At 35.0% G+C, this 26846-nt stretch overlaps 1 protein-coding gene across 7 annotated transcripts; it reads right to left on the bottom strand.

Moving 5' to 3' along the window:
* Window positions 1-188: 188 nt before the first annotated feature.
* On the bottom strand, window positions 189-26045 carry LOC132098014 (formin-binding protein 1-like). 7 transcript variants are annotated; one of them, XM_059504094.1, is made up of 18 exons: window positions 25648-26041; window positions 23850-23965; window positions 21687-21743; window positions 17446-17593; window positions 15897-15959; window positions 15602-15706; window positions 14652-14666; window positions 12070-12198; window positions 11802-11948; window positions 7304-7483; window positions 6358-6540; window positions 6105-6119; window positions 5690-5799; window positions 5312-5444; window positions 5045-5172; window positions 4589-4731; window positions 2595-2753; window positions 189-1217 (listed from the first exon to the last, which is right to left on the bottom strand). In XM_059504094.1, the coding sequence occupies exons 1-18, from the start codon at window positions 25720-25722 to the stop codon at window positions 1210-1212; spliced, it is 1914 nt and encodes a 637-aa protein (XP_059360077.1). In that variant the 5' UTR covers window positions 25723-26041; the 3' UTR covers window positions 189-1209. The 7 variants fall into 7 exon arrangements, with proteins under 7 accessions (XP_059360077.1, XP_059360076.1, XP_059360079.1 ...); XM_059504093.1 differs by having other exon boundaries at window positions 189-2753; window positions 25648-26043; XM_059504096.1 differs by lacking the exon at window positions 6105-6119 and having other exon boundaries at window positions 189-2753; window positions 25648-26045.
* Window positions 26046-26846: the final 801 nt, after the last annotated feature.

Below are 26846 nucleotides of genomic sequence, written 5' to 3'. Positions count from 1 at the left end.
TATAATCACATTCGCTGTCTATAATTTTTTAAACATTCTATTGTCAGTTAGGGTTTGTATGATTTTTTTTTTTTAGTGTTTTTGAAAAAAGTCTATATGCTTTCAAAGCCTGGATTATTTGATAAAAAAAACAGTAATATTGTGAAATATTATTACAATTTTTAAGACTTTTTGTGTGTGTGTGTGTGTGTGTGTGTGTGTGTGTGTGTATTTTTAAATGTAATTTATTCCTATGATGCAAAACTGAATTTTCAGCATCATTACAGTTTTCAGTGTCCCATGTTCTTTCAGGAATCATTCTAATATGCTGATTTGCTGCTTGAGAAACATTTATTATTATATTAAATTATTATTAATAAATATTTGTGAAAACCATGGTATATTTTTACACTCAGGATTCTTTGAATTACAAAAGCACAACATTTATTTAAAATTGAGATTTTTAAAACATTTCTATTTCATCTTTACTGTCGCCTATCATCAATTCAAAGCATTGCTTTTAATGCTTGCTGAATAAATTATTACTTTTTATTTGTTTTTCAATCTTACCGACCCCAATCTTTTGAACAATAGCATACCTAATTGCAAAAAGACAAGCCTTTTGGTACGTCCATCCCTGACTTAAACATAATCATAATCATAGCAAAAAAAAGCTTAATTTTACATTTCAATAAACTAATCTATGTGAAAGGAAGAAGAATAAAAGCAGGATAAATACACTGCTGCCTTGCAAACACTGTGATAATAACTGAAAAAAATAAAATAAACTGCTAGCCTATGATGTATAAAATGAGTCCCATTTTTCACATAACTGAACAGTCTGCACTGACAAATATTCATTAAGTCTAATGTCTTCATGAGAACCTCCTCTTGGCTCTGAAGCAAGCCAGGCAATAACAAGACATGAACACGGCACTTACTCTGTGTCTCAGCAAACAAACCTAAAGGCTCGGCTCTGATGGCAAGCAGCTACGGCACAAGGCTAAATACTCTAGGTCCATACGAGAAGCAAGCTTTTGCAAATAATCAGCACGCTAGTCATGAAAAAAAAGATCAGTTTGCATTCTTATGGCAGACGAGAGGGTTCAGTGTAAGTGGTTGCATTAAAAATGGAATATCCTTTCAGTTAGTCCTCCATTTAGAGTTACAAGAGGAGGACTTTTCACACAAGGACGCTTGCCCTGCCACTCCTGTGCCAGCCAAACACTTTTAGGGATCTGCAAAGAAAGGAACAGAAACAAAAAGCAAAAAAGAATAAAAAAAAAAAAAAAAATCACACAAGACATGTTAGAGATGTTGCACAAGAACTCCTGTACAATCGTTGATTCACAGACAGTAATGGGTTAAAAACATTCAGTAAACCACGGAAGCTCAATGTCAGAGCGCAGCCCCACTATGAAGTGAGAATTAAAGACAGGGACAGTATAAAACCATACAAAATTCTTCATTTATTTAGCTCGCGACACTATCAAGCATATTTAACAGCTGCTGATAAAGCTATTGACAAATTATGAATCTGATAAGCAGCAATAAATAGCCTGTCTGGTTTTATAGCATGCATATAGAGCGGTATTCCTGCTGTAAGCTTTTCTAATACACACTGCGATGACCACCTGGACATTTTTTTATTTAACTTCACGTTAACTGTTAGTTTTCCATGCTGGTCAGTGTGTGAATAACATGCATCTTTTGAATTATTGCTTCAGTGCTCACTACACTGAAAGGCATCGCGTTAACTATGGGTTCATCAGTATATTTTTTTACTTCTAAAGTTGATCTTTTTTTTTTTACAGCAGTAAATGCAAAGCTAGCAGAAGTCTCAAAGATGCATGCATTAATTACTTAATCTCTTCACATTTAATGATATGCATTGAAATTAAATGTGGGGAAAGAAAACAAATCCTGTTTATTCAGGATTTTTTGAGGTTCAAGGATGTAGACCAAAGTAAACATACCTGAGAAATATTCTATTCCATCTCTCAAAGGCAAAAGATTTTTAAAGTCTTAAAAAATTATTATAATTAAAAACACATTTGACTATATTTAAAATGCAGGATTGCTACTTATTCTGTAGCTTTAAGGTCAAAAATGTTAGTAAGAGATTACTTTTTATTGCCAGAAGGTTTTAGAATATTTGCTTTTGACATTTTCTAATCATTTCATTCTTAATCTAAAAGTATCTGATTGCTTGTAGATCATTAAAAACATGAACATGAGTATCTACATATCTTGGTTATTGCAGAAAACCTCCATAAAGCTAACCAAGCTATAATGATAAATATGAACATGATATGTTGGTAAAACATCCATTTCCATCATATATATCAAAATGACACAGCACCTTGTCTTTATTCCCTAATTCACTGTACCCTTAAGGATGCAGAACTTGTTTAACACTGATAAGGTCTAAGGGAGCAATAATTAAAAAACGTAAACAAGGACCAAAAGAGAGAAATGACACTTGGCATCTTGATCTTGTAAACAGGAAGAGCGCTACTGTCTGCTTCCTCTGTTAACGTTTTCATGATGCCTTACTGTAGTTAAACAGCGTTCTGGGTCTTTAGTGATGTGGGATTATATGTATGTCTTAGCACCTTTGGCATTCATGTCCAAAAAGAGTTTGATGTAGGATGTGGGCACGTATCCTTCCTCGTCCTCGTTTCTGCGGACTCGGGTCCAACCGTCACCCTTATCCTCCTCGATTACATATAACATCTCACTCTCGGCCATAGATATGGTACCTTCGTTCTGACCTACAGACACAAAAACTGGCAATGTGGGTTTTAAAAAATTATGATTATTTTTATTATAACTTTTATTATTATATCAGGGCTGTCAAAATGGCTGAAAATCTAAATGGGGGGGGGGGGGGGCTTTTAGCTTCTCTCTTGAGGCCACAAGAGGGCGCATCGAGCAAAATATTACTAATTTTTACTTCCTTTCGTGCATGTTTAAAATAATGTTTATAAATCATATATAATTAAGTTGCTTCAACAATTAGAAACATAACAGCATCATGTATGTATGTATAGTATAACACAATGGACCGAAAACCAATCACAAATTGTACGTTTTCATTTCAAAACACGAGATGCAGTGGGATAGAGAAAAACTGCCATAAAGTCTCGAGACATGTTTTTTCTAAACATGCGTCTCTCTTGTGCGAGATGCGAGTGCAACGGTGATAGATGTCCCTCTAGAAAATGCGATAAATATGCATTCTGTGTGAATGGCTTGGTTTCAGTTTTGATGCTAACATCATTTTCTATGTATTGAAGTTCTCTTTATCCGCAATATTTTGAATGAACAACGTAGCAGCTTCACATCTAGTGGGTTCAACTGGATAGGTTCAAAAAAAACATTAAATTGCAATGACAACTTCATCATCATTAGCTGTCTGACGCACACTTAAAATTTAAATGCAACATTTTTGCATTCAAAGGTGGATTTATATTTGAAATTCAATGAATATTCTAAATTAAAAAAAAATTGACAGCCCTACAGCCTTGTCTTATACCAAATCTGACTTTGTTTTTTAGTTAATGTTGAGTACATTTATTAATTTAGTACTGTATTTTTTAGACTATAAGTTGCACCTGAGTATAAGTCGTTAGCTGGAGGGGATTTGCAGCAATCTTATTTCTATAGTGGCTGTGCATTTTATTGTCTGTAGTTCATGATTGCTGCGATTATGATGTCAGTTTGTTGGTTGGGTCTGAATTTCCACACTAAATTAAGTGCTTTTTAACTAGTCGAATAAAATTGTTATTTTTTATAAATATTTAGAATATAGTAATATTATTAATTAAATAATTTTTGAACTGTTCGGTACGAGGCTTTCGGTTCTTTGTGCATTACAAATTACGAACGATTCGTTGGACTTATCCTATTACATTTGGAAAATAAAACAGCTTAAAGTGTGTGAAATATGATGTTCTCAGTGCCACTGCGCTCAACAAGGCAGCCCAAATGACATAACAGGCAACATGATGTCTGTTCCGCCATAACCTCCCCTTGCTGGGGTGCGTCGAAAAATATTGACGATAGCCAGAGATATTGTCAAAAACATCAACTGTTTCAACTAAGTCAAAAAGTGTGACTTATAGTCCGGAAAATACGGTACTTACTTTCATCCTAAACGACTGTAAAAATAATAATACTGTAAAAATGTGATTTTTACTCATTTTTTGTTATTTTTGTTTTAAAAAACTAATTATTTCATTTTTAGTTCAATTGTTTACAATTTTAATTTGTTTATATTTTTTTTATTCATTTATTTATTTTCAGCTTTCAATTTTGTCTATTTTTGCCATTTATCCATAATACATTTTCTTCATAAATTTAGCACCAGTAAAAAACTTAGAGACACTTAATACGTCAAATTAGTTTTGTAAATTAAAAAGAAAAAAAAAACAAGCAAAAAAGAAAAAAGCATTTCAGTTTAGTAGACCGAAAACGTATAATTTGAATTTATTATCCCAAGAATTGCAAATATGCTACAGAGCCATTTAACTTTCATAAATTCCGGACATAATTTTTTTAACGAATTTTTTTTCTGGAACAAGATCCAGTTCATGTTTTCTGTTACCTTCAAATGGATAAAGTGCTTTGCATGTTCCAATGGTGGGTAAAGGCTCCTCGTCGTCAAATTCGTCATCGAACTCAGTACTGCGAGATTTGAACTGCATGGTGGTCTCTGTGCTGGGGTCTTCCGTGTAGCTGCCATCCGGACTATGTGCAGAAGACATGCAATACGTAAAACAGACTAAATTAACTTTGACGTTATAGTCAGATTATACAGTTAATGTTAGACCCTCTCATATGAGGTTATCAAAATAAGATTATGTATTAATAGGATTAAACACGAGTTTGTTTTTTGACTAAGTCCACTGGTAATGTTAGTAATGTAAGTTTTGCTAATGTCAAAAAGTTCAGAGATGCATCCGCAGTCATTTTGAACATGAGCCCTTTAAAGACATGTAACAGTGTCAGTCATATTCAGCACATCATGTTTGGTAGCCCTGCTATCTAGGGACTGAAGTACCTCTCTCGGTTTTGACCATAGTTGTTTGTAAGAGGCGTGTTGCCCTGCGAGTCAAAATGACCGCTCTGTCTTCTCTGAGACTCGGATCCCTTTTCGAGTAGCTTCCTCTCCACCTCCGTCAACCAGCCCTGAAAAGAGACATCCAACAGATCCTTCTGTTAGCTTGTAATCATTAATGATCAACTATCATACTTCACTTTCATTATTAATCCATATTTTAAACCAACTTTTGAAGATATCTGAAGACTGAATTTGTGGGGGCCTCACCTCAAATTTTTGTGCCTCAAGCTGCATTTTTTCCAAGCTTTGTGTGATTTCTTCTAACCGTGGATCTATACTGTCTGGATCCCCCAAGTGAGGATTCTTAATGTAAACATCTTTCATTTTAGTCAGGGCGTCCCTGCAAACAATTACAAGAAGTAGAGTTAGTGAAAACAAGAGGCATGTGCATATGAACTGCATTTACTGTCACTTTGGATCAATTTAAGTTATCCTTGCTAAATAAAGGTATTAATTTCTTTTAAAAAATGATTACTGACTCCAAACCTTTGAGCTGTAGTATGTGGTATTAACAGTTTGGTGCAAGTATTTGGCAGAAATAAAGGTTGATACTATTACCAGCATGGCAGCTGCTGGATGATTTACCTCTGATCCATCTCTTTCTGGATGTCCTTGTTTATGTCATTGAGCTTGGCTTGTAGTTTCTTCCTCCTCTGCTCAGGGGGCAGATGACTGTAGTCCTCCTGGCCTGTTCCCTGCAGACAGACAGAAAGTTGAGAGTGAAAAAGAACAAATCAAACACAGACAGAGTCAAATATTGCATTTAAAACATTCAATTAATAATATATAACCTATTAGATAGACATATTAGATTCAAAAAATGGTAAATTGGCTTCATTGCCAATTAATTCCCTTATTTACTTATATTTAAAATGTATTTTTCTACAAGCATTGAAACTGGAAAAATTGTCAAATTAAAATAAAATAAAATGTCTTAAATATTTATTATGGAAATAGTTAAAGCCAAAGTCTTGTGGATTTTATAGCAAGTCAGACTTACCAGCTTTAGAGAAAGCTGTGAATGTTAAGAGAAGAAAGACGTGTTAGGGGAAATGGTTAATACACATAGTAATGTAGCTGTTAAAACAGATCTGTTTAGGATGGTGTGGATAAAAAGCATGAAAACAAGAAATGTTACACATCCACACATCACTTTAGAACCAAACTGAGCTGATAAGAGCTTTATCCTTTCGAGTTGTCCAATCAGATCCACATGAAAGACAGCAAGGTGACGTGGTGGCTCGTGAACTCACCCCACGTTTCAGGCTTCGCAGGCAGTGCATTTTGTGTTTGGTGCCCATGAAGTCGTTGAGGCGCTGGCTGAGCGGCTCCTTGTGTTGTTGTGGGGACTGGGGGCCGTTGAGGAGGCCGTCCGGGGACGGGGATGTGGGGGGAGGGGGAGGGGGCTGGCGGGGCGATGCTAACAAAGACATAAGCTACAGATGAAGGTGTGATGGAGCACATTGAGAAATGGAATGGAGGAAGACAGAAAGAGAGAAGATGAGGAGAGACAAAACTTCAAGGGCAATGAAAATGTTGAGAAATCCTTGCATTACAACAAACTCATTGCAAACTTTATTAAAGGGAATGAATGTCAGTTTTATTTTTGAAAAACTACTTCCAATCTTAGTATTTCCAGGTTTAAGACTGGTGCCATCAAAACAATCACTAACATATAAAACAGATTATTAATCTTCATAATCATCAGAATAACAAGACCCCATTACAAGCTGCATGAAACTGCCATTGTAAACACTCCTTAATAGCAATAAAAGTACTTGAATATAAATAACATGATTTATATTTGGACATTAAATCTGAGCTATGAATGAGCAACATCGTTTTCTCTTCTTTTATGTGGTTATTTATTATTTAATCAGGTGTACATACATTCCACAGACCCGTCCTATACGTGCAATTTGCTATCCTGTCTTAATATTTACAAGCGTAAATACAGTTGGACTATTAAAACAACTGCTTTCCTAATGCATAAACAGATAGTCAATTATATCATCAAAACTACAAGATTCCATAACAAGCTGCATGAAACTAGCTGCATAAAATAACCACAGCAAACACTCTGTAATAGTAATAAAACTACTTGAATATAAATAGTATGGATATTAATAAATAGTGTCGATTTTTGTCCTTTTATTTGCTTATTTGTGACCTAACCAGGTGATCCGTCTGATCCTATACCTTATTTCTCTTGAGTAAAGGCCACAGTTTGCTCCTGCTCCGGCGTCTGCTCTCTCCGCGTGCGTTCAGGAAGCTGGATTCTGACACCGCCCTCTTCATCGACACGCTGTAGTCCTCAAACTCCACATCACCCGGCGGCTCAAAGCCCGACTTGTATGATTCTACAACTTGCTTACTGTCCTGAGATTAAAAACAGCAATAAAAAAAGTCAGGCTTTTTAGGATGAAACCTCAACCCAAATTAGTTAACTCTATTTACTGACACAAACCGTTGTATGTAAGATAGATGTCACTTAGCACATTGTGTTAATTGTAATTTACACCTTTTACAAGATACATTTGAATAAGCTATAATTATTTTTTATTTTACAATTTTTTTTATAATTATAATTAAGTGCAGCGCAAAATGCCTCCTCCCCATGTTTCCATCAAATAAAACAGTAGACATAACAACGTGCTAATGTAAACAAAAGCTTGCCCTGCCTCCGGGGTCTTCTGATTGGTCCACTGTTTCTGAACTGACATTGATAAGTGGTGCTGCGTGTAAAAGTTGACATTTTTTTTACTTGACATGGCGAACCCCTATAATATATATAATATTCCCCTATATATTTTGTGTTGAACAGGTTGTTTTTGAAAGTCGGTGTTTGAAATAGCCTAATCGTTTATTATCCTCGCAGCACGTCAGTTATTTGGTAATTACTGCTGGGCAAATTAATTGTAATTTTAATTTAACAGGCCTAATAAAAGTAACTTCACTGTAATAATAATAATAGGCCTAATAAAAATAAGAATGTAACAGGCCTACATTAATTGGAAATGCCAAATATCGTAATATCGCCAACAGTTGATGTTTTTGACAATATCTCTGGCTATCGTCAATATTTTTCGACGCACCCCAGCATGGGGAGGTTATGGCGGAACAGACATCATGTTGCCTGTTATGTCATTTGGGCTGCCTTGTTGAGCGCAGTGGCACTGAGAACATCATATTTCACACACTTTAAGCTGTTTTATTTTCCAAATGTAATAGGATAAGTCCAACGAATCGTTCGTAATTTGTAATGCACAAAGAACCGAAAGCCTCGTACCGAACAGTTCAAAAATTATTTAATTAATAATATTACTATATTCTAAATATTTATAAAAAATAACAATTTTATTCGACTAGTTAAAAAGCACTTAATTTAGTGTGGAAATTCAGACCCAACCAACAAACTGACATCATAATCGCAGCAATCATGAACTACAGACAATAAAATGCACAGCCACTATAGAAATAAGATTGCTGCAAATCCCCTCCAGCTAATCCCACTGCTGCTGTTCAGGTCAGAACAAGAAACTATTTTTAGAATATATATATATATATATATATATATATATATATATATATATATATATATGTATATGTATATATGGCATCCATAACCCTACTATGAAAACAAATGCTTTTCTACAGTTTAATGTTTTTATGGCGGTTCACCTCATATGGCCAGCACACTATCTCTGAAAGCACACACACACACAGTCCAGAAGCCACAGAGAGGCTTAAGTCTTTGTTGCTAAGCCACTTGAAATCTGCTGCAAAACCCAGCTCGTATGAGTCAATTAGTGCTGCGGTGGAAATTAGACTCCCCATCTGCCATATTTGGACAGGATGGCGATGGCCACATGAGCGCTGGATCAGGATTTAGCAGATGAGATAAACAACATGCACATCCGCCCCCCGTTGGCTACCAGAGATCCCCTGCAGCTGTAAATCATTGATGGTAACCTGAACGACATCGCTCCATGACGATCACCACTAGTCAGCATTTTGAACTGGTATATTATTCATCTGCTGGTTTCATTTGGAAAAGTTAATTCACCCTGCAGCTGGAAAACCATAACATAAAAATCATAGCCCTATCTGTGATGCAGTGCATCAGTAAAACATTGCATTGAATTTGTATTATTTTCCCACTTATTTCCTCTTCCTTTTTTAATTTTTCACTTTTTCAAAAAATTAAATATACCACCGTTCAAAAGATTTGGAGTTTTTTTATTTTTATTATCACATTTATTCAGAAAGGATGCATTAAAATTATCATAAATGATCGTAAAGAGATTTATAACGTTACAAAAGATTTGTTTAAAATAAACTTCCTATGCATCAAAGAATCCTGAATAAAATATATCATGGTTTCTAGAAAAATATTAAGCAGCACAACTGATGATAATAAGAATTCTTCTTGAGCACTGAATCATCATATTAGAATGATTTCTGAAGGATCATGTGACACTAAAGGCTGGAGTAATGATGCTGAAAATTCAACTTTGCATCACAGGAATAAATTACATTTTAATATATACAACCCGAATTCCGGAAAAGTTGGGACGTTTTTTAAATTTTAATAAAATGAAAACTAAAAGACTTTCAAATCACATGAGCCAATATTTTATTCACAATAGAACATAGATAACATAGCAAATGTTTAAACTGAGAAAGTTTACAATTTTATGCACAAAATGAGCTCATTTCAATTTTGATTTCTGCTACAGGTCTCAAAATAGTTGGGACGGGGCATGTTTACCGTGGTGTAGCATCTCCCTTTCTTTTCAAAACAGTTTGAAGACGTCTGGGCATTGAGGCTATGAGTTGCTGGAGTTTTGCTGTTGGAATTTGGTCCCATTCTTGCCTTATATAGATTTCCAGCTGCTGAAGAGTTCGTGGTCGTCTTTGACGTATTTTTCGTTTAATGATGCGCCAAATGTTCTCTATAGGTGAAAGATCTGGACTGCAGGCAGGCCAGGTTAGCACCCGGACTCTTCTACGATGAAGCCATGCTGTTGTTATAGCTGCAGTATGTGGTTTAGCATTGTCCTGCTGAAATAAACAAGGCCTTCCCTGAAATCGACGTTGTTTGGAGGGAAGCATATGTTGCTCTAAAACCTTTATATACCTTTCAGCATTCACAGAGCCTTCCAAAACATGCAAGCTGCCCATACCGTATGCACTTATGCACCCCCATACCATCAGAGATGCTGGCTTTTGAACTGAACGCTGATAACATGCTGGAAGGTCTCCCTCCTCTTTAGCCCGGAGGACACGGCGTCCGTGATTTCCAACAAGAATGTCAAATTTGGACTCGTCTGACCATAAAACACTATTCCACTTTGAAATAGTCAATTTTAAATGAGCCTTGGCCCACAGGACACGACGGCGCTTCTGGACCATGTTCACATATGGCTTCCTTTTTGCATGATAGAGCTTTAGTTGGCATCTGCTGATGGCACGGCGGATTGTGTTTACCGACAGTGGTTTCTGAAAGTATTCCTGGGCCCATTTAGTAATGTCATTGACACAATCATGCCGATGAGTGATGCAGTGTCGTCTGAGAGCCCGAAGACCACGTGCATCCAATAAAGGTCTCCGGCCTTGTCCCTTACGCACAGAGATTTCTCCAGTTTCTCTGAATCTTTTGATGATGTTATGCACTGTAGATGATGATATTTGCAAAGCCTTTGCAATTTGATGTTGAGGAACATTGTTTTTAAAGTTTTCCACAATTTTTTTACGCAGTCTTTCACAGATTGGAGAGCCTCTGCCCATCTTTACTTCTGAGAGACTCTGCTTCTCTAAGACAAAGCTTTTATAGCTAATCATGTTACAGACCTGATATCAATTAACTTAATTAATCACTAGATGTTCTCCCAGCTGAATCTTTTCAAAACTGTTTGCTTTTTTAGCCATTTGTTGCCCCCGTGCCAACTTTTTTGAGACCTGTAGCAGGCATTAAATTTTAAATGAGCTAATTAAGTGGATAAAAGTGTAAAATTTCTCAGTTTAAACATTTGCTACGTTATCTATGTTCTATTGTGAATAAAATATTGGCTCAGGTGATTTGAAATTCCTTTAGTTTTCATTTTATTAAAATTTAAAAAACGTCCCAACTTTTCCGGAATTCGGGTTGTATTAAAAACGGAAATGTTATTTTAAATTGTAGTAATATTTTGCAGTATTACTGTACTTTTGATCAAGCAAATGCAGAGTATAAAATTATTTAAAAAAAACATAAAATTTTACTAACCCCACATTTTGAACGGAAATGTATAAAAAGGACTTGGACAAACCAAATAAATTATTACAGCTTTTTAGGAACTGCTGATTTTTATGGAGAGGAAGAATTAATAGCACAGATATTACAATTCAGATTTAAGTAATAATCTGTGTTTAAGACTGATCTGCATGCCTTTTTGATGGATTGATGGAACTCAAAAGTGTCATTAGTTAATGAGCTCAGATGATCACTGACTGTGGACTGTTAAACAAAAAACATTTTTTTTAACAAGAACCTTTATTCTCATCCACTCTGATAAAAAAAAGAGAAGTATTTTATGGCTTTATAAAAGATTTTGGCAGAATAGGATTTTCCAGCAGTAGGCTGATCAACAGATGGCTATGTAATCCAGAACCATAGTGCATTTTCAGCACAAAGGAGTCCTAGCACTTAACGTACCATTTTAGGCTCGATGGATTCAGCTGCCTTGGTCATGCCGTCCAGGCACTTGCTGACGATGGGCAATACTTTGCGCTCGACCTCGGTGTACACCCGCATGCTCTCCCTCACCCTGCCCACCCGCCTCTCCTCCATCTCCTGTATCCTCTGCAAGACACATTTTGACCACATTATGAACACTCAGTATGGTCAATCTGGTATAAAAAAGGAACATATTTGTAATTTATCAAGATTAGAATATTTTACTATGATCGAGAGAGACTCTCACCTGAAAGATATGTGGTATAAGCGTGTAGTAGTGCTCATGTTGGTCCTTGTTGAACTTCTGCAGGTAGGTCAGGTACTCGTTTTTACTGTCCTCTGCTATCTGATGCCTCATGTGAGCTTGCTGTTTCGCCTAGATAGACAGAAATCACAGACACAGACAAGGCAAAAGACATCAAGATCATTTCAGAACATAAAGGGCAAGGACTGACAAATAAAACGATCACCTTTATGACACGACACAAGTGAACAAACACTGAGAGTCAATTAGCAGATTACAGAAAGATATAAGCGTAGCCTGGTGTCAACTTCAGATCGATACAGTCAGTGATCTACACACTCTGTGCAAGAGTCAGAGAGGACAAACAACGCAAACATCACAAACCAAACACAGAAATATAATCAAATGATGTACTCAGGGAAAATAACACAACTGAACCAATGTTTTTCAATAATTTATTAAGCAGATTTGTGAGTCATAGTATCTTATATAATTTATCTGATATGTGAATGGTTTTCAGCAGAGAATTTCATTCAGATATGAGTATGAGATGTAAATAATAGACTTTATACAATGTTTAGTAAGTGTCCACTCAACAATACATGGAAACAAAATGTGCCTTATCCAGCAACAAGGTCGTCAGTTATTTTACTGCTGAACTGATATATGGTGGTGTTAGTACATTTGTTTATATACTGTAAGCAGAATAAATTGTCAAATGATGCTTTAATCACAAAATGGTGATGTACTGTATTGTCTATGACTAACCTGACTAGCTACGACTATGACTGTCTAGCTATGAGGCAGTTACATAAATATTTACACTTATAAATATGCATTTATTCGATAAATACTGTTTCGAATTTCTAATCGCGATTACAATTATGGATGCCAACATTATGTTATCGTTCAAAGAGGCAATTAACTTGTGTTAACTTGTGAGTCTACTTATGTTATACTGCGTGCTTAAGATGCATTTTGTTATCTTAAGGGTGTTACAAACAAAGGGTTTTCCCCATTATTTTAGTTTTATTATAACATTATAATACCATTCATATTTTTACTTTTTTATAATTTAATAATTTAATTTAAAGAATGCAGTTGCATCGAACAATAGTATAAACATCATTCAATGTAAATTGTGATGATCGTTATTAATAATCGCGATTACAATTTCAAGGGAATAATCGACAATTATGATTTTGTTCACAATCGTGCAGCCCTAGTTCTCAGTAAAAAATCGAACCGTACCATGCATGCACTTGCACCGCGGTTCAACTAAACTCTGACAAGGCATCTGTAATATGGTTTGTTAAAAAAAAGTGACAATTTTAAATTCGTTCCCATGTTTTAGTAAACAGTAGACATGTTGTGCTATTTACGTTTAATTAAATCAAAGCGAGAAAACAGATTAGAACAACGATTTACTAAAATGACATCACAATAAATATTTTTTTGTCCATTCATGTGCCGGCTCTGTAGAAATGGAAGGTCAAGTTGAATGCAATGCATTGTGGGATATCTCAGTTATTGTGCTCTGATTGTATATGGCACACTATATATGGTAATGTAGGTTGGGTACTCTATTACATAAAAACAAATAGTATGAGAAGTATGGTAGTGTGTATCGATGAAGAAGACTTTGACAAGAGGAACATGGTAGTGTACCAACAGTGTGTGAGAAAACAAACACCCATACACACACAAAAATGACAATGAATGTTCAACATTGTTCCAAAACAAAAGACAAAATGGTCCAAATTAATTGCACCAGACATCCATTCATCATGCATACTAACTAAACACAAACAACAGACCAAAAAAGCATTTGGACACTTAAGTAAACCGCATAAATTTGTGAACATCATTGCATTAAACACAAAATATAAATTCAATTTGCATATCCAAAATAGTTAAGACCTTTTCTCAGAACTAACTTTACTTAATAAACCATTTTTGGTGCTTTTTTAAACAAATTTAAAGTTCTCCTCAAGTAGCCATAGACATGGTTCAACACATTAATTAGGAACATGCTCCAGTAAAATTATACAACCACATATTTTTTTAATAATTGTGAACAACCTATCTATAATTAATTATTTAAAACTCAATTAACTGAAATCTTTATTTGAAAAGTGTGCTTCTGCCACTTAATTTAATCCAATGAAATTCATAGATTTTTAAGTGTCAAAATGCTTTTTGGGGCCACCTTACAGAAACAACTGCATGTACATGAACCAGACAGTGTGCACAGACTCTCAGACTCAGGACTTTTTGTGGTTGACAGTAAATTGTGCGGTAATAGCTATTGATTTTGTGAAATCAGTCTCCGCTGTAACCCTTACAACGTAGGCCATTTTCGCAAACGTAATGCATTTTAACGTTTTCCATGACAAGTCTTATTCTGTACATTTGTACATGGTGAATACAGGAAAGATTCGCTGCAAGCATAGACGTGAACGTGACAAAAGCTAACAACGAAAAACAACCAAAATTACGACAAACACTCTTTGCTGATATGGGTAATACACCGAACAAGTTAACAAACTCCCCACCGACAAAGACGACTCTTGGATCAAACCTACCTTGAGAGAACACCGCTTTAAGACATGTTAAAAAACAAAGACAGAGTCGATTAGTGTCACAGACACACTAATAACAGAAGGTACTTAAGAAGACATCTACACATGGGCAAAACCAAATCCAAATCTGTTCATTTGGCCTTAGATTCAAAACAAATGGCTGCTGCCATATTAGTTGTCTTTGTTTCCTATTGTCAAAGCTACCTTTGTTTTTGCCGTGTATGAGCTTATTACTTTCATTAATGAACATTTAAATATTAATCTCCTAATTTATATGATTCAGAAATTGTATTTTTAGATTTTTTAAGTATTTATAATTATTGCATTTTTAGATGGCTTAATAAATTGTAAGTAATAATAATAATTAATTACATTTATATAGCGCTTTTCTAGGCACTCAAAGTGCTTTACATTAATCTCAATATTCTCAAATGTTGCGTATTTTATTAATTAAATTCAGCCCTGATGTTCGTACTAAAGCTCCAGTTTATAATTTTGTTTACATATTTCAATAGAAACGATAGTATACTTTTTGCATTTTAAAAAACCTGGAATTGAACTGGAAATTATTTGGTTTGTTTGAATAAAAAAATCTATGATATATGATCTGTTTTAAACATCTGTCTAATCACCCCAATGGAAAAAAAAAAATCAACATTAGCAGGTACCAATATAATCACAGATTTTTGAGGGGCTTACTGTCCCACTTCCATTTGAATAATAAAAAAAGCGAATTTTCTGCAATACTGGGAAGGTACTGCACAGTAGGAGCAGGTGAGGTATAAGTTGTGAGGAAAGTTGAACTCGACATTGGTTATCAGCAGCAGTCACCACCGCCCCTTTCCAAAGAGGTATCATCCACACAGACTCACAGAAAAGGATGAAAGCAGTCATGGAGAGTGAAGGGTTTGTGATAGGATCTGTCTCTTCTCATGCACACGCGTGATCCATACCTTTTCCACATCTGCTTTAGTCACGTTAATATCAGCGTCCATCTTATCAAAGTAATGCTGAGCACGATCTGCTTCCTTACAGTCTCGCTCAAATCTTCTCTTACTCTGAAAGAGACAAAAAACTTGTAACAGTCACTTGTCTTTTACAGGCACCTGTGGCTCATTTCACGCAAGTGTTTATTGTACAAGGCTGCCTAGTTCTAGCTCATATCTTTGACAGGTGACGAAAGAGAGGCCAGTATCAGGAAAATGTGATTATTCACACTATATGTTCTGTTCAGTTAAACTGACTCACCGATTCCAGCTGCTTCCAGGAATTCTCAATGTATTGTTGCGCTCTGCGGCCATCATGGAAATGCTTGAGGAAAGTAAAGACAAGAAATAGATCTAAAATTTAGAACACTACTGTTCAAAAGTTCGGTATTTCTCTTAAATCTCTTTTGCTCACCAAGCACGCATTTATATGATGCAAATATAGTGATACTGTAAAATTTGTATATATTTTACCATTTAATTTATTCCTGTGTTGCAAATCGGAATTTTTAACATCATTCCTCGAGTCTTGTCATATGATCCTTTAGAAATCATTCTGATATACTGATTTGCTGCTCAAGACACATTTCTTACTATTATTGATGTTCAAAATAGCTGTACTGCTTAATATTTTTGTGGAACTAGTTTATATATTTTAGAAAGTAAAAAATAAAAAAGGTTTTGCATATTTAAACCATTAATTAACTGCATTTCTTGGTGGTAAAAGAGATTTGTGTGTTTATTATTAATATTTAAAAATACTTTTTCAACATTGCTGTTAAATATTTGGCTGTTTATACTGGAAACAAACCATGAGAGACTATTTTTAACCATTAAGGCACTCCATTTCGGATGAAGAAATTCTATTTCGGTTCTTGCAGAGTCATGACAATTATCACAGTTTGACTTCTTATTGTGTTACTGACATGTCCTTTTAAAATATCCCTCTGAAAAGACATTTAATTGCAATCTTAGCTGATTAAATGAAATGTGAGACAATCAAGACAGACAGCAGCTGCTAGAAAAATTATATTCCAGAGCTATTGCTGAATCCAAATCCCTCGTTATTCCATAAAGAATTCAATTACGGAAGCAAAGACGTACTCATGTACAATAAATGTTAATTAGCTGCAGAGTTCCTCACTGGAACACAAATCATTTATTTAGGGGCTCTCATTAGCGTACACGTCACTGACATCCCAGCACAGGAGGCGTTCGCTTGTGTCTACCCACTCTCGGCATACCACAACTCTCTTTATGAAAAATACATAAAGAGCACTTTCTCTCGGCGTGACATTTGAACACAAAAGACAGACAAAATGCATCAACGGAGGTCGGAGGAGAAAGAAGCCTCCCTCAGCTCGAGCGTGGTGGTGTTTTACTCCACTGTCATATTACTTCCAGCCAGCAGCTTCAGACAGAGGCCTCCTGAACCCGCCGGGCGAGAACCTTTAGACAATAGAGGCCGAGAGCGGGGGAGGGCGACCTTCTCAAACTCCTCTGACCTGAATATACATGACCCACATTGGTTCTGGCTTCATTCCACGGAGCTGGGAGAACTCAGAAACAAAATAATACCATATTCCTATAAGATTATACCTGGATTTGTAACAGGTGAGCGCTGTGCTTGAGAGCAGAGTAGGTATTCTTTTTGTGGTTTCACACGCGTTCTTAACGTGCGATTTACGTTATCGAGGGATTTGATCCTTTTTTGAGAAGATAATGTCTTTTAAATGATCTCTAGAAAGCTGAGAGCAGAAGTTTTTGGTTATCGTCATGATAGTGAAAGTGTGGAAAAGACATGTTCGTACCGATTTCCGTTCAGCCTTCAGTTCTTGAGTGTAGCGGCTCAACTCTGCGATTATCTGAGTGGACAGGTTTTCGGCGATGACCTCGTGTTGACCCGCGTAGTCGTTCAGCTCATTTAAAGTCATAAGAAATGCTCTACATGTGGAGTACCTGATGGCAAATGTGAAAACGTTAATACATGACAAAAAAAGCAAGATGAGACATTATAGATGTGGGAAAAAGTAGTTTTTCTTGCTTGCTTAGAAAAATGAAATAAATTCAAAAGCAAAATCAACACAATAGTGGTCAGGATTTTCAATGGCTGATACTGGTGTTGATATCAGTACTGGCCGATATAATGACAAAATATATAAATATGAAAATTTTGGTACTTTAAAGGGATAGTTCACCCAAAAATATTTTTTATGAAATCCGAGAGCTCTTTGACCCTCCCATAATAAGTTCAACCGTAATTTTTCGAAGCAACAAGAATACTTTTTGTGTGCAAAGAAAAAATAAATAACTTTATTCAACAATTCTTCTCCTCCTCATCCAGTCTGAGGTGTCACGCCTCCATTGTGGAGAGTATCATGACGTATGCGCACTTCTGCTTCGTGTAAACAATGCATACGCATTGTGCTGACGCATGTCCTTGTAGATGTAAACAGCAGCGCAATGCGCATTTGTTGTTTACATGAAGTGGAAGTTTGCGCGCAATACAAAAAGTATTCTTCTAGCTTCGTAAAATTAAAGTTGAACTACTGATGTCACGTGGACTATTTTACTGATGTCCTTACTACATTTATGGACCTTGATCGTGGTAGTACCCTTGCTGTCTATTGAAGGGTCAAAGAGCTCTCTGATTTCATTAAAATATCTTAATTTGTGTTCCAAAGATGAAGGTAGGTCTTATGGGTTTGGAACAACTTGAGGGTGAGTAATTAATGACAGTATTTTAATTTTTGGGCGAACTATCTCTTTGAGTTACATTCAAAATGTCTGAATGACACTTTTACCCAACTGGTGCCAACTCATAACATCAACAGTTTCATTTTGGGAAAGATTTATCTGAAAAGTGTTATTTTTAAGTTTGATATTTTGCATTCAAGCAAGTCTGGCTTAAGTGTCTAAATACTTTTTGGGAAACTGAATAACTGAAATTTTTTTTTTCACACAATAGATCCTTAAAATTAACTTAATTAAATCAAACAACTTTGATTTGATTTTTATCTAAACAAAAACAAATTTGTGTATATACTAGTGCTGTCAAATGTTTAATCGAGAGTACAAAATAAAAGTTTTCGTTTGTGTATATTTATTATGTATATATAAATACACACATGAATATATATTTAAGGAAAATATGTTATAATTTTATATATATATGAGTGTTGGAAACAGTTCTGCTGTCGAATATATTTAATGAATAAAAGGTTAAAAAGAACTGCATTTATTCAAAATAAAAAAAAATTCTAATAATATATATTCTAATAATATATTTTCTTTACTATCACTTTTTATCAATTTAACACATCCTTGCTGAATAAAAGTATTGATTTTATTTAAAAAGAAGAAAGAAAAAAAAATTACTGACCCCAAATTACTGACCAGTAGTGTATATTGTTACAACCCGAATTCCGGAAAAGTTGGGACGTTTTTTAAATTTTAATAAAATGAAAACTAAAGGAATTTCAAATCACATGAGCCAATATTTTATTCACAATAGAACATAGATAACGTAGCAAATGTTTAAACTGAGAAATTTTACACTTTTATCCACTTAATTAGCTCATTTAAAATTTAATGCCTGCTACAGGTCTCAAAAAAGTTGGCACGGGGGCAACAAATGGCTAAAAAAGCAAGCAGTTTTGAAAAGATTCAGCTGGGAGAACATCTAGTGATTAATTAAGTTAATTGATATCAGGTCTGTAACATGATTAGCTATAAAAGCTTTGTCTTAGAGAAGCAGAGTCTCTCAGAAGTAAAGATGGGCAGAGGCTCTCCAATCTGTGAAAGACTGCGTAAAAAAATTGTGGAAAACTTTAAAAACAATGTTCCTCAACGTCAAATTGCAAAGGCTTTGCAAATCTCATCATCTACAGTGCATAACATCATCAAAAGATTCAGAGAAACTGGAGAAATCTCTGTGCGTAAGGGACAAGGCCGGAGACCTTTATTGGATGCCCGTGGTCTTCGGGCTCTCAGACGACACTGCATCACTCATCGGCATGATTGTTTCAATGACATTACTAAATGGGCCCAGGAATACTTTCAGAAACCACTGTCGGTAAACACAATCCGCCGTGCCATCAGCAGATGCCAACTAAAGCTCTATCATGCAAAAAGGAAGCCATATGTGAACATGGTCCAGAAGCGCCGTCGTGTCCTGTGGGCCAAGGCTCATTTAAAATGGACTATTTCAAAGTGGAATAGTGTTTTATGGTCAGACGAGTCCAAATTTGACATTCTTGTTGGAAATCACGGACGCCGTGTCCTCCGGGCTAAAGAGGAGGGAGACCTTCCAGCATGTTATCAGCGTTCAGTTCAAAAGCCAGCATCTCTGATGGTATGGGGGTGCATAAGTGCATACGGTATGGGCAGCTTGCATGTTTTGGAAGGCTCTGTGAATGCTGAAAGGTATATAAAGGTTTTAGAGCAACATATGCTTCCCTCCAAACATCGTCTATTTCAGGGAAGGCCTTGTTTATTTCAGCAGGACAATGCAAAACCACATACTGCAGCTATAACAACAGCATGGCTTCGTCGTAGAAGAGTCCGGGTGCTAACCTGGCCTGCCTGCAGTCCAGATCTTTCACCTATAGAGAACATTTGGCGCATCATTAAACGAAAAATACGTCAAAGACGACCACGAACTCTTCAGCAGCTGGAAATCTATATAAGGCAAGAATGGGACCAAATTCCAACAGCAAAACTCCAGCAACTCATAGCCTCAATGCCCAGACGTCTTCAAACTGTTTTGAAAAGAAAAGGAGATGCTACACCATGGTAAACATGCCCCGTCCCAACTATTTTGAGACCTGTAGCAGAAATCAAAATTGAAATGAGCTCATTTTGTGCATAAAATTGTAAACTTTCTCAGTTTAAACATTTGCTATGTTATCTATGTTCTATTGTGAATAAAATATTGGCTCATGTGATTTGAAAGTCTTTTAGTTTTCATTTTATTAAAATTTAAAAAACGTCCCAACTTTTCCGGAATTCGGGTTGTATTACAAAATATTTATATTTTTAAAACATCACTTTTTTTTTTCTTTTTTTTTTTTTACTTTTTATTCATCAAAGTATCCTAAAAAAGTATCACATGTTCTGAAAAAATATTAAGCAGCAGAACTGTTTCCAACTTTGATAATGAATCATCATATTAGAATGATTTCTAAAGGATCATGTGATAATGATCCTAAAAATTCAGCATTGCATCACAGAAATAAATGATATAAAGTATAAAAGTATAAAGTATAATAAATTTAAAAACAATTATTTTAAATTGTAATAATATATCACAATATTACATTTTTTCCTGTATTTTTTTATCAAATAAATGCAGGCTTGATGAGCAGAAGAAACTTCTTTCAAAAACATTAAAAATAGTAATGTTTCCAAACTTTTGGTCTGTACTATATATATATATATATATATATATATATATATATATATAATATAAATTACATGCATATAAATATATACATGTAAATATAAATATATATATATATATATATAAACATACATAAACATATATTATACATAAACAGTACACACAAAACTTTTGGATGTGATTAATCATTTTCTAGCACTAGTATATACATTACCAGTCAAAAGATTGGGTAAGATTGGGTTAGAAATTAATATTTTATCTTCAGCAAGTGTGCATAAAATTAATATCAACAACACGGATGATGATAATAATGAGAAATGTTTCTCGTGCAGTACATCAGCATATTTGAATAATTTCTGAAGAATTGCGTGACACTAGAGACTGAAGTAATGCTGATGAAAATTTGGTTTTGCATCACAAAAATAAATTGTTTCATATGTTAATATATTTTAAAATGTACTTTAAATTGTAGTAATACTTCACTATATTCATGTTTTACTGCATTTTTGATCAAATAAATGTAACCTTGTTGAACAGTAGTAAGACGAACTGTTTTGTGTAGGTAAATTTGAAACATCATTAGTTAACGGCTACATTAAGATATCAAAATACACGTGTATGATTTATATATGCCAAACTGTTCTCACTCACTTGAATTCCTCCTCCTCTTTAGAGTTCTTCTTGAGCTGGTACTTCTTAGACAGATTCCTAAAGGAAGAAAGATAAGACACTTTGTTAAAATGTTAAAACACTTTATTCTATAAAGCAACTATAAACAAGTAATATGTAAATTATGTTTGATTGACCAGCACAACATTGGCTGAACCAATGGTGTGAATTTTATCGGTTTGTTCAAACAATGGCAGATAGAGAGAGTATTTTTGCAATTACGTTTGCTAAGTAGTGGTGCATAAATTGCATATTTAAATAGGAATTAATAAATAGTTACTCTAACATAAAAAAAAAACATCAATTAAGCAAGCATTTCTCCCAACAAAAAAAAACAAAGCAAACCAAGACATTTCACTCATTTCAAAGGTGTCTATGTTTCCCAATAATTTGAATGAGACAAATAAGATCTAATGGTGCAGTGCAAACAAAAGCTAATATTGTCACCATCAGAATAATCGTATCGTCCCACTGAACAAGGCGTCCGATTCATGAGCCTGATCTTTGTCAATCAGAATAGAAAACTGAGTACAGGAAGACGAAAACTGACACAGTGAAACTGAGAAAACCATTGCTTTATACATGAATATCATGTGATTAATTTCAAGAGGACCTATAAATGGCTTAAAATCAATTACGATGGTCAGAGCGCATGCTGATGGTGCCGCCCCCTCGATGCCTTTTCCTGCAGCTTTCCTTCACTCTATCTCTCCCTCTCTCCGCACACACCCAACGGTACCTCCCAGGAGTCTGACGTGTTGCTAGGCAGATCACCATCTTGCAGTTTCTTGACAAGACCACACCAATGCAGTTGCTTTATTGTTTGCTAGTTTCCCCGCGATCAGCCTAAATGGGCCGCCCTATGCGTCAATACGCAACGGCAAATAGGAAAAAGGTTGATAAAGCCATAAATAAATCCTCATTAGAATAACCCAACCCAGTGATTTTTAAAGGACTATTATTCTCTGGTCAGACAGATCCATGTCAATGCCGTTTATCTGCTAACATGTGCTTAGCACTTAATAAATCTTTCACCCATGGCTGCGATCGGAACAACAACACCAACAAAAAGCCTCTGGGAGATGTTGTGAATTAAAGACTCTTTCTTGAGAGCAAAATACAGTCTGACACAGTTCTTAGAAATAACAACAATGCACGGATTGAGCGAACAGCTCCGAAAAGAGGATTTTCTCTTATGTGATCAGAAAATACAAACAGAAAGGGCCTGTTTGTTGAGCTCCAGCTGTGGGGTTTATTATTATTATTATAAACGCTGAGGTTTCTTTGAGCGGGAGCGCAGATGATGCTGGTAAATCATCCGGTGTCCTCAGGGTCAACATCTCCAGAGGAAACTGCTGCTTAATAAACTTCCAAAATGCAGCAAGCAAGAAATATGACGGAATCAGTGGTAGATAACAGAATGTGGGTCAGAGCCATGGAAACCCAGTATCCATGGTAATACACGCCGGACATGTGACCCGTTTTATGTTTGTTCTCAATGACATAATACCTTGCCCTCATAAAACACCGTCTTTTTGAATATTTGGATGCTTCTTATACATTAAACTGATACATTACTGACAGTTAAGTACTCGGCGATACAGTGATACACAAATCTGTGAGGATGAAAAATAGTATTTAATTCACTGGATTATTCAAAAATAGCAATTACAACATGGTTCATTCCTTTTTTTTTTTCACCCAAAAATTATTATAATATATACAATTACTGTGGTTACACCTCTACGAAATTCTATTATTTATGTAGATTTTATTACATTCAGAAAATTATTGTTTAAAATATTATAATATTATTTAAATAATATGAACTGAATCGAGCTGGATAATAACACTATTGTTATCTGAAGCTGTTTCATAATTGATGCAACATTCACAGTCAATGAACTGAAGTGAATCAACACTGAATCTGAATTGAGGTAAATAATGACACTTTTGTCAAATTGAAGCTGTTTCAGAACTGATGCATTTTGAAACATTAACATTACTTTTCTGTTTATTACTGTGAAGCTGCTTTTAAAACAGTCTGGGCTGCATAAAGCACTAGTATAGACAACTTCAACTGACATCAAAAACTGGCATCTAATTCATGATAACATTACCTTATCAAATCTGTCTTTATCTTACCTTATCTGTTTAGCATAGCTCAGTTCTATTTCTGACCGTTCCTTCACAAACTTGGTGTAGCGTTCCAAAAACTCAATGCCCCACTGAGTGTGTTTCTCTAAATTATCAAACTGATCCTGCAAAAGACAGAAAAACATCCATTTAGAGCTTATCACGTTCATATAACATTGACAAAATATGAAATTGCAATGAAGGTAGAGTGCCAACAGAACACTTTAGGAGATAAAAATTATAGATTTTTCCTTGATGGATTTGATATAACTGTGAAAGAGGGCCCAAAGGAGATATATCAAAAAACCCTCAGAATCAAAGCCATCCAATATAATTTCATGAGTCTGCAGTATTTTTGGAGATTGGCAACGTGTCAGATCCATTATTCAGCACCGATGGCCCTCCAGCCGAAACATGCCTAATGCTTATCGCTATATACACAGTACAAACTTCATCCATCACAGAGCATTTAACTTGTTTTGAAACCTATTAACCACTAGGTTACTGTTACAAAACATATTGATCTGAATCTCCTGTGGCATCCATAATATAGCTTTTAGAGCATTTGACCATTTAAATAGTCTTTTTCAATAATGATCAGTCTATTACTTATTATTAGTCAATTAACAATGTATCCGCAGTCAGCAACATTTGCATTGTCTGTAACTTTGTCTTAAACTTTAATACAGTTAAGATGTCAAATTAAAGTATTTAAAAAAAAAAAACTTTTCATTAAACTTAAATTATTGTCAACTACAGTACAAGAATCATTGTTATCATAACTGCTAATGAATGAATGCTGTAATTTAGTGTGGTTGTTCAAGTAGCGTTTATACCATCCCATACCAATCATGATATATATATATATTAAATATGATGACGGAAGGCTTTTAATTTAATTAAATGAAGACTTGCTGATTCAGATTATACAAGTTCTGTCACTAAACATCCATTAACATGACCACAAATCATATTATAAACTTGGTTTTATTCCTATAAATCCTTGTAAAATATTACCCTCATAATATTTTACAAAGGCTTACAAGCTTCTACTGTCACCTGACGAGGGAGGTGGCCATGTAAGATGATATTTTATTTCTAATTGGTTAAACTGCTGATCTTACATTTTCCCACTTCCCTGGTCACTTCTACACATATTACAACAAATTAAGATTAAATAGAAGCTTGCAAAGTCTAAACTTTTTGTATACCAGCCCAGATGTTTAACCACAGGCTACACAACCTTAAAAATTTTATCCTACATTATGGTGCTGTTACTAGGTTAAGGTTGCATGATGTTACAGCCAACAATGGACAGTCTTGAAACTATTACATATTTAAAATCTTATTAGAAGTGCAGTGCAACAGTATTACACTATTACATGACTACATACACATTGCAACATCAAAGCTGAAAAAAGGACATGCATGGGAAAACCTGTGCACCTGCTCCAGCCCCATTCACTCGCATGTGGTTAAGGACAGCATTAGCCTGAGATTATTGCCATCCAGGGTATTTAGTCAATGCTGACGGCTAATAATTGCTTAAACGAGCTTTAGAGACCATGTATTTGCTTGCATTCACATATTTGGACGTGCATGCAAAACATTTGGTGCTAAATGAAAGATTTCCGTAACAGTAGTTGGAATTTGCCGTCTCCATCACTGTAAAATGGGTGGTGATGTGGGCTATGTATCTGTCATAATGGGCATATGCATGTTACTAATGGAGATCCTAAACATTTCGTGCACTATATTGCTTGATATCTTGCAGATGCATTCGCCTCAGTCTCGCGGCTGTACTCACCCACAGCTCCGTCCCCCAACTGCAGCTCATGGTTTCGAGGCAGTTCCTCCGCGATAATCCTCTGTTTGAATGCATGCGTGATTCTCGCCCAGGAACAGCTTTCAGATGAGAAAAATAATACTAACTGGTGTAATACCAGCATATAAGCGTCAAGGATTTGCGCCTCGATCGGCGAGACCGTCCGTTTTCACCTCCGCATTCTGTAAATTGCCGATGAAACTGAAATGAAGATAATGCCTATGTACTAGTGCATTCACGCGCCTCAGACTGAGGAGCTCGGCCACGCGCAGAGCAGCACGCAGCGCCAAATCCACCTCACAACACAAGTTACCACAGATAAACTGATAAAACGTTTGTTAGTGGATTCATGCGACACATTCAAACACATTAACGGGAAAAAATATATTTTTAACTGTTTTTTAATTTATTTAATTTCTTCCTTTGTCCCATTCCAGCTGTGAAAATACTTAAATTATATTTTGCTATCTGTTTTCTAGTTCTATTTTATCTAGTGCGTCTAAAGTGCACAAATTTGTTCTTGTAATATAAAGAAAATCAAAGGTTCAAGAAAAAAATCCAGAAAAAATACTTATAAAGATTAGCAGTATAGGTTCTGGACAATTTTAACATAGTTTTATAATAGTGTGTAACTTATAACAAGTTAATAATAATATTAATAGTTCTTAGTATTATTATCATTATTACATATATTAATAACGATGATGCTTATGATTATGATGACAATAAAAATTGGGACAACGTATAAAAATAGCTTTCCACTATAATATAATAGGACCACCTTTTTATTAAAAACACTAAACATTTTAACATTATATTATGCTTATCAAATCAGTATGTAGTGTTCACTTGAATTATACATATATATCTTCTCCATGGACCGCCTGTAGTTGAACCCCCTGGTTCTAAAAAATGTTAAATACTACTTATAAGTTAAGTCTTATTAAGTCCAAGTTAAGTTAAGTATATATAAGTTCAGTCTGTTTATTTAGCAATCAGTGAATAAAAATAACACCCTAAATAAAAAAATATGAAATAAAATGTATAACTACCCAATGAAAAATTCCTGTCATTCACAGAGATTGATATTACATATCACCTTGTCCTATAATTGTTTTGCTTATATATTATGATCTTTCATGATACTTTCTTTCAAACAAGTACTAAACCTTTTTTGTATT

Source organism: Carassius carassius, chromosome 21 (genome assembly GCF_963082965.1).
Source record: "Carassius carassius chromosome 21, fCarCar2.1, whole genome shotgun sequence".
NCBI classification, from domain to species: domain Eukaryota; kingdom Metazoa; phylum Chordata; class Actinopteri; order Cypriniformes; family Cyprinidae; genus Carassius; species Carassius carassius.
The sequence above is the reverse complement of the archived record's forward strand: the minus strand, read 5'-3'. Positions and strand labels throughout refer to the sequence as shown.

Excerpts from the sequence above, each read along its gene's own strand:
- LOC132098014 (XM_059504093.1), bottom strand. The coding sequence starts at position 25,722 with ATGCATTCAAACAGAGGATTATCGCGGAGGAACTGCCTCGAAACCATG. Across the intron at positions 15,960-17,445 it reads TGAAGGCTGAACGGAAATCG|CATTTCCATGATGGCCGCAG; the intron begins GTACGAACATGT and ends ACTTTCCTCAAG. Across the intron at positions 15,707-15,896 it reads CCTGGAAGCAGCTGGAATCG|AGTAAGAGAAGATTTGAGCG; the intron begins GTGAGTCAGTTT and ends TGTCTCTTTCAG.